Raw genomic sequence first — 13,890 nt, 5'->3', positions numbered from 1 at the left:
TACAGGGCTATTACAAATGATTGAAGCGATTTCATAAATTCACTGTAGCTCCATTCATTGACATATGGTCACGACACACTACAGATACATAGAAAAACTCATAAAGTTTTGTTTGGCTGAAGCAGCACTTCAGGTTTCTGCCGCCAGAGCGCTCGAGAGCGCAGTGAGACAAAATGGCGACAGTAGCCGAGAAAGCGTATGTCGTGCTTGAAATGCACTCACATCAGTCAGTCATAACAGTGCAACGACACTTCAGGACGAAGTTCAACAAAGATCCACCAACTGCTAGCTCCATTCGGCGATGTTATGCGCAGTTTAAAGCTTCTAGATGCCTCTGTAAGGGGAAATAAACAGGTCGGCCTGCAGTGAGCGAAGAAACGGTTGAATGCGTGCGGGCAAGTTTCACGCGTAGCCCGCGGCAGTCGACGAATAAAGTAAGCAGGGAGCTAAACGTACCATAGGACGGTGCTCCACCGCACTTCCATCATGATGTTCGGCATTTCTTAAACAGGAGATTGGAAAACCGATGGATCGGTCGTGGTGGAGATCATGATCAGCAATTCATGTCATGGACTCCACGCTCTCCCGACTTAACCCCATGCAATTTCTTTCTGTGGGGTTATGTGAAAGATTCAGTGTTTAAACCTCCTCTACCAAGAAACGTGCCAGAACTGCAAGCTCGCATCAACGATGCTTTCGAACTCATTGATGGGGACATGCTGCGCCGAGTGTGGGAGGAACTTGATTATCGGCTTGATGTCTGCCGAATCACTAAAGGGGCACATATCGAACATTTGTGAATGCCTAAAAAAACTTTTTGAGTTTTTGTATGTGTGTGCAAAGCATTGTGAAAATATCTCAAATAATAAAGTTATTGAGCTGTGAAATCGCTTCAGTCATTTGTAATAACCCTGTATAACTCTGTTGCTGGGTACAATTATTATCCCATGGTAATGACCTGCTTGCACTATTAGACAGCGCTGTTGCCTCGGATACCTGGAAACTGCTTATTTGATTACTAATTATCTTGTAGGTAACTGCCTCATTATGGGATTGTGCTGCTAGCATGGAATCTGGATCATTTTATTGCACAGATAGTAAATTTTTTCTCACTTAGCGTGCTGTTTACTTTATATTACTGCTGTTCACTTAGATGTATCGCAACACATTTTATCACTGCAAGAAATAGGTATGGGTTGGCAACTGTAAAACAACAATGAAATGGTGCAAGATAGTGTTGTTTGTGATTGGCATACTTTATGCATAGGCCTGCCTACTTGAGGGTTAAGAACAACATTTTACTGTTACCTGACTGTAATTAATGGAACATGAGTTAAGTTGCTCATATTGCAGAAATGTATTGAGGAAATGTTAGCTGTGTTATTTTTGTTTAGTATAGTCAGTTCATTATTTCAGTACATTTTAAGATGTGTATGCAAGGCTTCACATTTGTGTGTAAGCCATGTCCAGGTGCTGTACACAACAAAAATTTAAAATATGTCTTTGTTTAAATACTTTGGTGCAGGCTTTCATATAATTGTAGATGGTGTAGACGTAATTGTTTTGTGTGGTCTTATTGGGCCGAATTCGTTCACTTCTCAAACCTCATGCTCTTCTGCACTGAATTCTCAGTCACGCCCAGTCAAACACGTGACTTTGCACAGCATAAAGTTGGTAACTTTTAAAATAATGATTAATGGAATTTGGGCATTTAGAAGTTAGGGAGATTTTGCAAAAAGTCAGTTTCCCTGCTACCTCATTTCATTCAAACCAGAACCTATAATTTTTTTTCACCATGTCATCAGATGTGGAATCTTGAGCTGTTGAAGTTCGAGAGAAACATTTTTAGATAATTGTATTTATTAATGAGTTGTTGTGGGAAGTAGTTGTATTTGAATTAAATATAAGTAAAATTTGCCTGGTTGTTGTTTTTATGTTTTTTTTTGCATTTTCATAAGAAATAAGTTTCCTTATAGTTGCAGTATTTTCTGTAGTTGTTCATAGCAATTTTAATAATTAACATCCTAGTGATCTAAATTCCTTTCATATTTTTTGTGTCTTGGTAATTCATTAAATTGTAAACTAAAATTTTACTCAGTAAAGTAAGGAACTTTTAAATGCTGCATTATAGCCTTTTAAATGGAAATTTTCTGTAAAATACTGTTTTTGCAGGTTAGTTGTCTCAAAATTTCCTCTGGTAGCTTCCACACCTCAGGTTAAGCCTAAGGGTCTGTAGATCCTAAATACAACCCTATGTGTACATATGTATTTAGTCTTTGTCAATGCTGAATTGTTTTAATGTGATGCTTGCAAATCATTGCTCTGTAAGTAAACTTTTAGTAACAAGATGTCAAGAACTTGTCAGTATCTTTTTTCATAAATCATTAAAGTGCAGGTTAATTATTAGCTATAATTCTGATTAACACTAAAGACATTTTGCTTTCATTCAAGGGTCCAGCTGGCATATTGCTTGCACGTTCAAGGTCGTGAGAAAGAAGCCCAGGCTATTTACGCAGCAGTTCTGAAACAAAAACCAGCAGATATTGGCCTAGTGGCCATTATAAGTAATAACTTGATTACTCTGAATAAAGACCAGAATGTATTTGACTCAAAAAAGAAAATAAAAAGTGCCACGCTTGACGGTCTTGAACACAAACTAACTTCACGACAAAGGAAAAAGATAGCTCTCAATCATTGCCTGTTGGCACTTTATACAAATCAGGTATTACTAAAATTTTTTCTATGTTTTTTATGGATTTTATAGTGCTATAAATCTTAATAGTGGCCTTCTCAAACTTTTTGCCTTAATTTTTCATTATCTGAGAAATAAGTGTGTCAAATGGAGGTGGATATGTTTTCAGCTGACTTGTACATATATTATAATGGCATTAGATGTTTGATATTTCATTTATCAGAAAGACTTCAAATCCACACTCATTTTACTGTGTTAGTCTCATTTAAACAAGTGTTTTAGTGTTATTTTAAAAATAATAAACTACTTTTATCTAGGTTACGTGTAGTTAGAAAATTTTTCATTTTTGTTATGCTATGCATCAGGCAACTTTTAAGTACTGTTTAAAACTATGTTCCAATGTTCTTTGTACAATCAGGGAGAACAGTGTCAGCAACTATGTGAACGATTACAACAGAATTACCCAGACATGGGTGTAGAAGCAGCACTAATTCGTGCTGTACAGTTGGCGAAAGATGGGAAAACAAAAGAAGCTGCTACTGTGCTGGACAAATGTTCTGTGAAACACAAGGACAGAAAGCTGGCTCTGAAATTAGCAGCTGTACAGTTGCTCCTGACAGATGTAAGTCGTAAAATGTATTTATCACTTACTAAATCAAATAGTACTTCATCCGTACTAGTTTTATTTTATTGTCGTTCATTTTGTAGGAATCAATGAGGTGCCTAAAATGGCTTAGTATTGGTTTTTGCATATTAGATTCTTAATTATTGTTTTTAGTCTGAAGATAAGTCTATCAAAATTACTTTTCTTGTAATCGAGACAATACTGTGATATGCTGAAGTTCACTCCCAAGCATATTTCTAGCTAAATGTATGATTTTTCAGCAACTCATTCAGCCTCTCTTTAAAACAATTGGACTAATTCAGTAGTCTAGTATTTCTAATGTTTCCTTGTTTCTGCATAAATGTCACTTTGTGTCAATAACCATGTTGGCTACTGAATGGTGAATTGTGAGCATTTCACTATTTTCTGTGATAGATTTTCCTTCCACATGAAAGAAAGATTTTTAGCATGTTTGTGGCATTAGAAGTGACTGTTTAGTCTGTGCATCAACTAACATTACAAGCATACACTTTTCAGATAAATTGACATTGAATAATGCTAATAATTGTGTTAAAATTATCAGTTGAACATTCTTCAGTAACTTCATGATTAAATTATAGAAAGAGTAAAGGCAACCATATAAAGTAATTATTAACCAGTGGATAGGCACTTGGACAAGAAGTTGTACTTAGTTATTAATATTCTTCACTGGGGTGGATTAATGAACTTCTTTGTGATGAAGAATAGAGAATGACAAGATCCAGGGAGACTGAGGGACTAGAGGGGAAGAGGGTTGGTATATGGGCGAGGCAAAGTATCTCATCCTGGCAGTGGTAGTTGAGAGCTCACATGCATATAAAGAGGTAGAGCTGGAGCAGAGATAAACAGGATAAAGAAAACAGTGTGGCTGATGATTCAAGGGCTTATGAGAGTGAATTACATGCATAGGCCTATGTACACTCATTCACACTGTTTACACAGCAGCCTGTCTGTATCCTACTCTCCACCTGACACCTCTCCAATTCTCTGCATCAACACTTGTTAGTGTCCATGTTTCACATCTGTGTATTATAACTGGACTGGTCATGACGTGATTCTGTTCTTGGATAAGTGTTCTCTGCTCTTATCCCCTACCTTTGACAGTATGACATCTGAAGGAACTACAGGTTACCACTTGCCTTGTGAAAAAGCAGAAAATGACAAATTGTTACAGTTAAACAGAAAAGGTTACAATGTATGTTATTTACTGCTAGTAATAAACTACAGGCAAAAAATTAACAATACAGGTTACACACACATGTGAGATATGGGGGGGGGGGGGCATTAAAAAAAAGACGGCATTGTGAGGTTTGATCCAGAAGTTTCCAGTTTAGATTGTCACGGTTGAACAGATTTATCTCCAGACTATGGCCAAAAGTGGTAACTACCGGCAGGGTCACCCGAATTGGAGTGGTTCAGACTTAGGAGACAGTGTGCCCCAAACCATAGGGTAGGGGGGGGGGACTCTATAGGCTAGGTCGTTGAGACCACTTTAGAGGAGCTAACCCTGAAATGAAAGCCCAGTCCTCCAGGTTTGGGCTTGAATGCAGGGTTAATACCTCTGCCTTGTTAAAATCTATTATTGCGAATAACTCAACAAGGAATGCTGGACTTCCCCCTACGAAGACAAACTGTGCTAGGAAACAGGAATATGGATTTATCAGTGCTTAAATTTGGAATGTGGAACATGTGTACACTGTTGCAAACAGAAGTGATGAATAGTATTTTAGAAGAGGTGCTAAGATATGGAATGGGAGTTGTTGCACTGCAGGAAATCAGGTGGAAGTGAAGTGGAGAGGTTTATAAGCAGAAATTCTCTCTGTACCATTCAGGAAAAGACAAAAGACAAGGGGAGTTTGGAGTTGGGTTTATAGTCTCCAAGGATATGCATATGTCTGTTATTGCTTTCACCCCACATAGTGAAAGAATATGTACTCTGCGGATGAAAGGCAATGTGACCTTTGTGAATGTATATGCACCTACAGAAGAATCAGATGAAGATACTGTGGACATCTTCTATGATCAACTAAGGGAGGTTTCTAATGCAATACCCAGATATAATTCCAGAACAGCTCTTGGTGACCATAGTGCAAAACTGGGGAAGGAAGAGGCATTTAGAAGTGTGTTTAGTAAGGAAAGTCTGCACGATGAAACTAATAATAATGGTATGGGGGTTGCCCAGTTTCCTTCTGCAAACAATTTGAAGGCAGTAAGTACCTGTTTTCCAAGGAAAAATCTCTACAAATGGACATGGAAAATACCAGGAACAAATGAAGCAAACCGAGTAAACCATATATTAATATAAAAGAGGTGGGCATCCGATATGGAGAATGTGCACACTTCCAGAGGAGCTAATTCTGATTCTGAACATTACCTAGTAGAAGACAAAATGAGACAAACTTTCCATGGCTGCAAAAGGAAGTAGTACCAGAGCAAAGGAATGGAATATAAAACAACTGAAAGATAGTGCTACTGTTCAGGAGTACTAGAACAGATTGAAACAGGAGTTACAAACAAAAGATGGTGGAGATGATATAGACAGAGAATGGAACTCTAGTAAAGATGCCATTAGGACAACGGCACATGAAATACTGGGAGAAAGAAGATGACTTAGGAATGAAGACTGGTATGATGTTGCATCTAGACAGGCAGTGGAACGTAAAAAGGAAGCAAGGTTGAAATGCTTGCAGCAGAATACTAGATAAAGTCAGGCATTATATAATGAAAAGAGAATAGAGGCGGCAAAGGTATGGAGGAGGAAAAAAAGGGAAGCCATGAAGAGAAAGATAAAGGAGATGGAGGAAGAGCTGTACCAAAGGAATGAAAGCAAGATAGACCAGAAATAACAGCTTGTAAGGACAAAGGGGGAAAATTCAATAACAGATAAACAAGATGTTCTGGATGGATGGAAAGAATACTTCAAGAAAATTTTGGAGGGCAATCCTATAAGGAATGAGCAGCCACTCTATTATACCACAGATCTAGAAATCCCCCCTGCGGGTCTGGGGATTAGAATAGGCCCGCGGTATTCCTGCCTGTCGTAAGAGGCGACTAAAAGGAGTCCATCCCCCTCACGGGGGTAGTTAGCGCCTGCGTCCGGAGACGGACGGTTTCACGACCTATAATCGTGGTCTCTTTGGTTTTTCACTTCTCGTTTCTTCCTTCCTTTTGTTGGTTCCTTTCCTTGCTCTTCTCCACTTCACTGTCTTCCTTACTCTTTCCCTTGACTTCTCCTTGCCTTCTCATTGCCTTTTTCTCCTTGCCTTCTCATTGCCTTTTTCTCCTTGCCTTCTCATTGCCTTTTTCTCCTTGCCTTCTCATTGCCTTTTTCTCCTTTCCTTCTCATTGCCTTCTTCTCATTGCCTTCTTCTCCTTGCATTCTCATTGCCTTCTTCTCCTTGCCTTCTCTGGTCTCCGCCTCGGCGTTTGAGACAGTCTGTCCTCTTTCTCCCTCTCTCTCTCTTCTTTTTCCTCTTCTTCCTTCCTCCCTGTGCGTGTCTGAAGGCTGACCCACGCGTTCGCACGCGTAGCCGGTGACGGGGTAACGCGTAAGTCCCCGCCCTGGGTAGACATGTAAGGCACGTGCGTACCCCCTGGTAAAGGCCAGGCCCGGGGAGGGGTGATTGCCTGAGCTGATACCTTCTGACCATGCCGATTGGTCCCTCCGTCTGTTTCTCGGGAGGTGTGACCTGAGGTGTAAACATTCACCTAAGGCGGGAGTGCCCTCTGAGAGGGTCCCCACAAGGAAGGAGCGCGCCATCGGAGACGCTGGCAATCATGGGGGATTCCTCCGCAATGGATTCTACTCCATCGCTTTCGACTTCGACCCAAAAACGGAAACGTGACCAGCCAACAGTGACAAAAGTACTACCGCCTGCCCCACAGTTCCTCGTAGTTTCTCGATCTGAGGACGGAAAGGATTTTTCCTCTGTCAACCCTTTCGTCATTCAGAAGGGCGTAGATGCCATAGCTGGATCTGTCAAATCTTGTACCAGGTTGCGTAACGGTACCTTATTACTTGAAACTGAGAGTGCCTTTCAGGCGCAAAAACTGCTTCGGGCCACACTCTTGTACACGTTCCCTGTCCGGGTGGAGGCCCACCGCACTTTGAATTCGTCTCGTGGTGTAGTCTATAGTAGCTCCCTCGACGGATTGACTGACGAGGAGCTTCAATCTTTCCTCGCTGAGCAGGGTGTGACGGCTGTCCATCGGGTCATGAAAAAGGTCAACAATGACCTTGTACCGACCCGGACACTTTTCTTGACCTTCGATAGTGTAAGCTGCCATCGCGCATCAAGGCGGGCTACGAGGTTATTTCTGTTCGCCCCTATGTCCCGACACCTACGCGCTGCTACCAGTGTCAGCGTTTCAATCACACTCGACAGTCTTGCTCCAATGCGGCTAAATGTGTCACTTGTGGCAGGGATGCCCATGAGGGTGACTGTCCACCTCCGTCTCCTCGTTGTGTGAACTGTCAGGGTGCCCATGCCGCATCCTCCCGCGACTGTCCTGTCTATAAGGAAGAACGCTGTATCCAGGAAATTCGAGTCAAAGAGAAAGTGTCCACCTCGGCTGCTCGCAAGCTATTGGCTAGTAGGAAGCCCACGCTGCTCCCAGTGGGGAAATACAGCACTGTCCTCGCCTCTCCTCGGACTACCCGGGAGGTAGCAACCCAGACATGCGATCTGACCTTCAGCACCACGGTCGTCCGTTCGGCCAGTGCTAAGATCGCGCGGTCGACGTCTCCTCTTCCTCCCGTCACCCCACAGACACCAGCCACTTCCTCAGTTTCTGCTAAGTCGAAGACCCCGAAGTCAGATGCATGGGCCTTCAAGAAGGAACCATCCCGTGCAGACTTCCTCCGTCCCTCGACCTCCCAGCCTTCGACTGGTACTTCCACCAAACGTCCTTCTAAAAAGGCGCATAGGAAGCACAGTTCTCCTTCTCCGCCGCGGCGCCTTTCTTCTCCTGCGCCACCCAGCGGTTGCCGCCCCAGGCCGTCATCCGTTTCGCCTGGCCGCACCGCTGGTAGCCGAACATCTGGCCGTTCACCGGCGGAGGAAGCTCCCCCTCCCGGCCATCCTCCCGAGATGGCCGATGACCCTATAGACCCCATGGACGATGACTGTCCGCCTCCTGATAGCGGCGGCAGTGCTCGCTTGAAGCCAGGCCCTAAGCGGCCTTCGAGGTGACCACTTCTATCATCTTCCTTTTCTTACGATGGCACTTATTCACTGGAATATTCGCAGCATTCGCTCCAACCGAGAGGACTTGAAGTTGCTGCTCCGCTTGCATCGTCCGCTCGTCGTAGCCCTCCAGGAAACGAAGCTACGCCCATGCGATCAAATTGCCTTGGCACACTACACCTCTGTGCGTTTTGACCTACCCCCTGTGGTAGGTATCCCAGCTCATGGAGGGGTTATGTTGCTGGTCCGGGATGATATTTACTACGATCCCATCACGTTGCACACCGGCCTGCAGGCAGTTGCCATCCGCATTACTCTCCCCACTTTTACATTTTCCTTTTGTACCGTTTACGCTCCATCGTCATCTGCCGTTACCAGGGCAGACATGACGCACCTTATTGCTCAGCTACCTGCACCATTTTTGTTAACTGGAGACTTCAATGCCCACCATCCCCTTTGGGGCTCTCCAGCATCCTGCCCGAGGGGCTCCTTGTTAGCAGACCTTTTCAACCAGCTCGATCTTGTCTGCCTCAATACTGGTGCCCCTACTTTTCTTTCGGACACATCTCACACCTATTCCCATTTAGACCTCTCTATATGTACTCCCCAACTTGCACGCCGGTTTGAGTAGTATGCACTTGCTGATACATATTCGAGCGACCACTTCCCGTGTGTTCTCCATCTCCTGCAGCGTACTCCCTCTCCGTGCTCCTCTAGTTGGGCCGTCTCCAAGGCAGACTGGGGGCTCTTCTCTTCCAGGGCGACCTTTCAGGATCAAACCTTCACAAGCTGCGATCGTCAGGTCGCACACCTCACGGAAGTCATTCTCGCTGCTGCTGAATATTCCATCCCTCACTCTACTTCTTCTCCACGTCGCGTACCGGTCCCCTGGTGGACCGCAGCATGTAGAGACGCTTTACGTGCTCGTCGACGTGCTTTACGCACCTTTAAACGCCACCCTACAGTGGCGAATTGTATTAATTATAAACGATTACGTGCTCAGTGTCGTCGTATTATTAAAGAAAGCAAGAAAGCCAGCTGGGCTGCTTTCACAAGCACCTTCAACAGTTTTACTCCTTGTTCTGTTGTCTGGGGTAGCCTGCGCCGGCTATCTGGCACTAAGGTCCACTCCCCAGTTTCTGGCTTGAAGGTCGCGAATGAAGTCCTTGTGGCCCCTGAGGCTGTCTCCAATGCCTTCGGCCGCTTTTTCGCTGAGGTTTCGAGCTCCGCTCATTACCACCCTGCCTTTCTCCCCCGCAAACAGGCAGAGGAGGCTAGGCCACCTGACTTCCGCTCCTCGAATTGTGAAAGTTATAATGCCCCATTCACCATGCGGGAACTCGAAACCGCACTTGGCCGATCACGGTCCTCCGCTCCAGGGCCTGATTCTATTCATATTCATATGCTGAAGAACCTTTCTCCTGCGGGTAAAGGTTTTCTTCTTCGTACATACAATCGCATCTGGATTGAGGGCCATGTTCCCGCATGCTGGCGCGAGTCTATCGTTGTCCCGATTCCTAAGCCGGGGAAGGACAAGCACTTGCCTTCCAGTTATCGACCTATCTCGCTTACCAGCTGTGTCTGTAAAGTGATGGAGCGAATGGTTAACTCTCGATTGGTTTGGCTGTTCGAGTCTCGACGCCTACTTACCAATGTACAATGTGGATTTCGTAGGCGCCGCTCTGCTGTTGACCATCTGGTTACCTTGTCGACCTTCATTATGAATAACTTCTTGCGGAAGCGCCCGACCGCGGCTGTGTTCTTTGATTTGGAGAAGGCTTATATGACACCTGTTGGAGGGCGGGCATTCTCCGCACCATGCATACATGGGGCCTTCGCGGTCGCCTCCCTCTTTTTATTCATTCCTTTTTACTGGATCGACAGTTTCGGGTACGTGTGGGATCTGTCCTGTCCGACACCTTTCGCCAGGAGAATGGGGTGCCACAGGGCTCAGTTTTGAGCGTCGCTCTCTTCGCCATCGCGATCAATCCAATAATGGATTGCCTCCCAGCTGATGTATCAGGCTCCCTTTTCGTGGACGATTTTACCATCTACTGCAGCGCGCAGTGTACACGTGTCCTGGAGCGCTGTCTTCAGCGTTCTCTTGACCGTCTTTACTCCTGGAGTGTCGCTAATGGCTTCCGTTTTTCTGCCGAGAAGACGGTCTGTATTAACTTCTGGCGCTACAAAGAGTTTCTCCCACCGTCCTTACGACTCGGTCCCGTTGCTCTCCCAATCGTGGAGACAATCAAATTTTTAGGCCTTACCTTTGACAGGAAACTTAGCTGGTCTCCACATGTGTCATATTTGGCCGCCCGTTGTACCCGTTCTTTAAATGTCCTCCGTGTTCTCAGTGGTCTGTCGTGGGGAGCGGATCGAACCGTCCTACTTCGTCTATATCGGTCGATCGTCCGCTCCAAGCTGGATTATGGGAGCTTCGTATACTCCTCTGCACGGCCATCCATCTTACGCCGCCTCAACTCCATACAACATCGGGGTTTACGACTTGCGATCGGAGCATTTTATACCAGTCCCGTAGAGAGTCTTCATGCTGACGCTGGCGAATTGCCACTCACCTACCGGCGCGATATACTGCTTTGTCGGTATGCCTGTCGGCTACTGTCAATGCCCGACCATCCGTCTTATCGTTCCTTTTTTGACGACTCTCTTGACCTTCAATACGGGTTGTATGTCTCTGCCTTGCTACCCCCTGGAGTTCGCTTTCGTCGCCTCCTTCAACACCTTCATTTTTCACTCCCTGCAACCTTTCGAGTGGGCGAGAGCCGCACGCCACCTTGGCTCCAGGCTCAGGTCCGCGTTCACCTCGACCTCAGCTCGCTCCCAAAAGAGGTCACCCCCGGTTCGGTCTACCACTCCCGTTTTTTGGAACTTCGTTCGAAGTTCATCGACATGACTTTAATTTATACAGATGGCTCTAAGACCAATGACGGGGTCGGGTGTTCCTTTATTGTTGGGGCACAAAGTTTCCAATACCGGCTCCATGGCCATTGTTCGGTCTTCACAGCTGAGCTCTTTGCCCTCTACCAGGCTGTTCTTTACATCTGCCGCCACCGACATTCTGCTTATGTCATCTGCTCAGATTCCCTGAGCGCCATCCAGAGCCTCAGTGATCCGTACCCGGTTCACCCTTTCGTACACCGGATCCAACGCTCTCTTCAGCAGCTGGTGGACGTCGGTACGCCGGTTAGCTTTATGTGGGTTCCTGGCCATGTCGGTATCCCTGGGAACGAAGCTGCAGATGCCGCGGCCAAGGCTGCGGTCCTCCAGCCTCGGACAGCTTCTTGTTGTGTCCCTTCGTCCGATTTTAGCAGGGTCATTTGTCGGCGCGTTGTGTCGCTGTGGCATGCCGATTGGGCTGCACTTACCGACAACAAGCTTCGGGCCTTAAAACCTCTTCCCGTGGCTTGGACGTCCTCCTCACGCCCTTCTCGGCGGGAGGAGGTCGTTTTAGCAAGGTTACGAATTGGACACTGCTGGTTCAGCCATCGCCATCTGCTGACGGCTGCGCCGGCGCCGTTCTGCCCATGTGGGCACTTGCTGACGGTTAGACACATTTTAATGTCCTGTCCAGATCTTAACACACTGCGCCTCGATCTTAACCTGCCTAATACTTTAGATGCCATTTTAGCGGATGACCCACGAGCAGCTGCTCGTGTTCTTTGTTTTATCAATTTGACAAACCTCTCTAAGGACATTTGATGATGCTGTTTTTTAATCCTATGCCTGTCAGTCTGCCTTTTATCGTGTTTTCCCTTTTAGTTGTTGTTGTTGTCAACTTGTGCCTCGCGGTGCATTCTTAGAGTAGTCAGGGCGCTAATGACCACTGAAGTTGTGCGCCCGAAAACCACAAAAAAAAAAATCTAGAAATAAAGGAACTGACATTAGAGGAAGTCTAAAAAAATTACAAAGCACCAGGAAGTAACTGCAGAAATGGTAAAAAATGGGGGGAACTGATCTTCTTAAGCAGATCCACAAACTTATTAAGCTGATATGGGATCAGGAAAGAATCCCAGAAGAATGGGTGTATTCAACCAATACACATGAAAGGAGATAAGACCTGCCGTTCAAATTAGTGAGAAATTTCCCTGCTGAATGTAACCTATAAGATCTTCTCTAGTATTATCTATAACAGGTTAGCACCATGTGCAGAAGGAATTCTGGGTGTGTATCAGTGTAGTGATTTTGGCCTAATAAGCAGACGAGATATTTGTGTTGAGGCAAATGCATGAAAGGCATACGAGTATAACATTGAGCTTCATAACCTCTATGTATACCATCAAAGTATGTCTCACTTATTCAAGCAACATTGGCTGGTTCCAAGGCTGCAGTGTGAGTGGATGGAGAACTGAGCAAGTGGTTTAACCTTAGTAAAGGAGTCGGACAAGGGGACACAATCTCTACAATGCATTTCAAGCTGACTCTTGACACAACCATGTGGAAGCTTCAGATCTCTTGTTACATAGGCACAAAGTTGACTCAGATATGTGCATATGCTGATAACGTAGCAGTTATTAGTAGGAGGGTATCAATAGAGGACAATATGCAAGCTGAAAGAAGCCACAGAACCTAGAGGCGTTTCTATAAATGAAACAAAGACTAAGTACATGAATTTCACCAGGAATGAAAATAATTACTTGCATGGATTTTCAGCGGGGAGTTTCAATTCTGAACATGTGCAGAACCTTGACTGTTTGGGCTCTAATATTAACAGCACGAATTCCATGTCAACTGAAATAAAACTGTGTGTCCTAAGTGGTAACAGATGCTTCCACATGTTTAAGAAATTGTTGGCCTCTAGGTAATTAAATAGGCAACTGAAGCTGCGCCTATGAGGTCATGATCAGTCCAGTTGTAACCTACGGATGTGAAAGATGGATGCTAATAAGTGTTGATGAGCAGCAGCTCAGGAAATTTTTGAATGGAGAGTGCTGTGCAAGATCTGTGGGGCAGTTCAGGATAATAATGGTTTCTGGAGATCTAAGATGAATGCTGAGCTGGACTGCCTCATACCAGGAGCTGACATCGTAAGACTTACAAAAAGTAGAATAATAGCCTGGCTTAGACACTTCCTCAGGATGGATACTGGAACAACTAAAACTGTTTTTGTATGGAGGCCAACCTGAAGAAGATGGGGGGGAAGGCCATTAAATGGTAGACATTTCACGAGTGTACTGTGAATATCAGGAATCCGGTAAAACATCAAATTGCTGCGGCCAGAACAATATCCTGCTAGATCGAGACCAATGACAACTGACAAAATTGTTCAGTGTGACAGAAGTACAACCCTTCCACAAACTGCTGCAGATTTGAGTGCTGGGCCACCAACAAGTGTCAGGGTGCGAACCATT

General features: G+C 45.0%; 1 protein-coding gene across 1 annotated transcript in view; it reads left to right on the top strand.

The window, feature by feature from the left end:
• Nucleotides 1-13,890, top strand: part of LOC126481226 (signal recognition particle subunit SRP72) — a 54,923-nt gene that overhangs the window by 23,925 nt on the left and 17,108 nt on the right. Inside the window, exons 6-7 of the mRNA XM_050104832.1 lie at nt 2,452-2,722; nt 3,111-3,314. Of these exons, the coding sequence (XP_049960789.1) occupies nt 2,452-2,722; nt 3,111-3,314 (475 nt within the window). The remainder of the gene's footprint in view (nt 1-2,451; nt 2,723-3,110; nt 3,315-13,890) is intronic.

Source organism: Schistocerca serialis, chromosome 5 (assembly GCF_023864345.2).
Source record: "Schistocerca serialis cubense isolate TAMUIC-IGC-003099 chromosome 5, iqSchSeri2.2, whole genome shotgun sequence".
NCBI lineage: Eukaryota > Metazoa > Arthropoda > Insecta > Orthoptera > Acrididae > Schistocerca > Schistocerca serialis.
The sequence above is the reverse complement of the archived record's forward strand: the minus strand, read 5'-3'. Positions and strand labels throughout refer to the sequence as shown.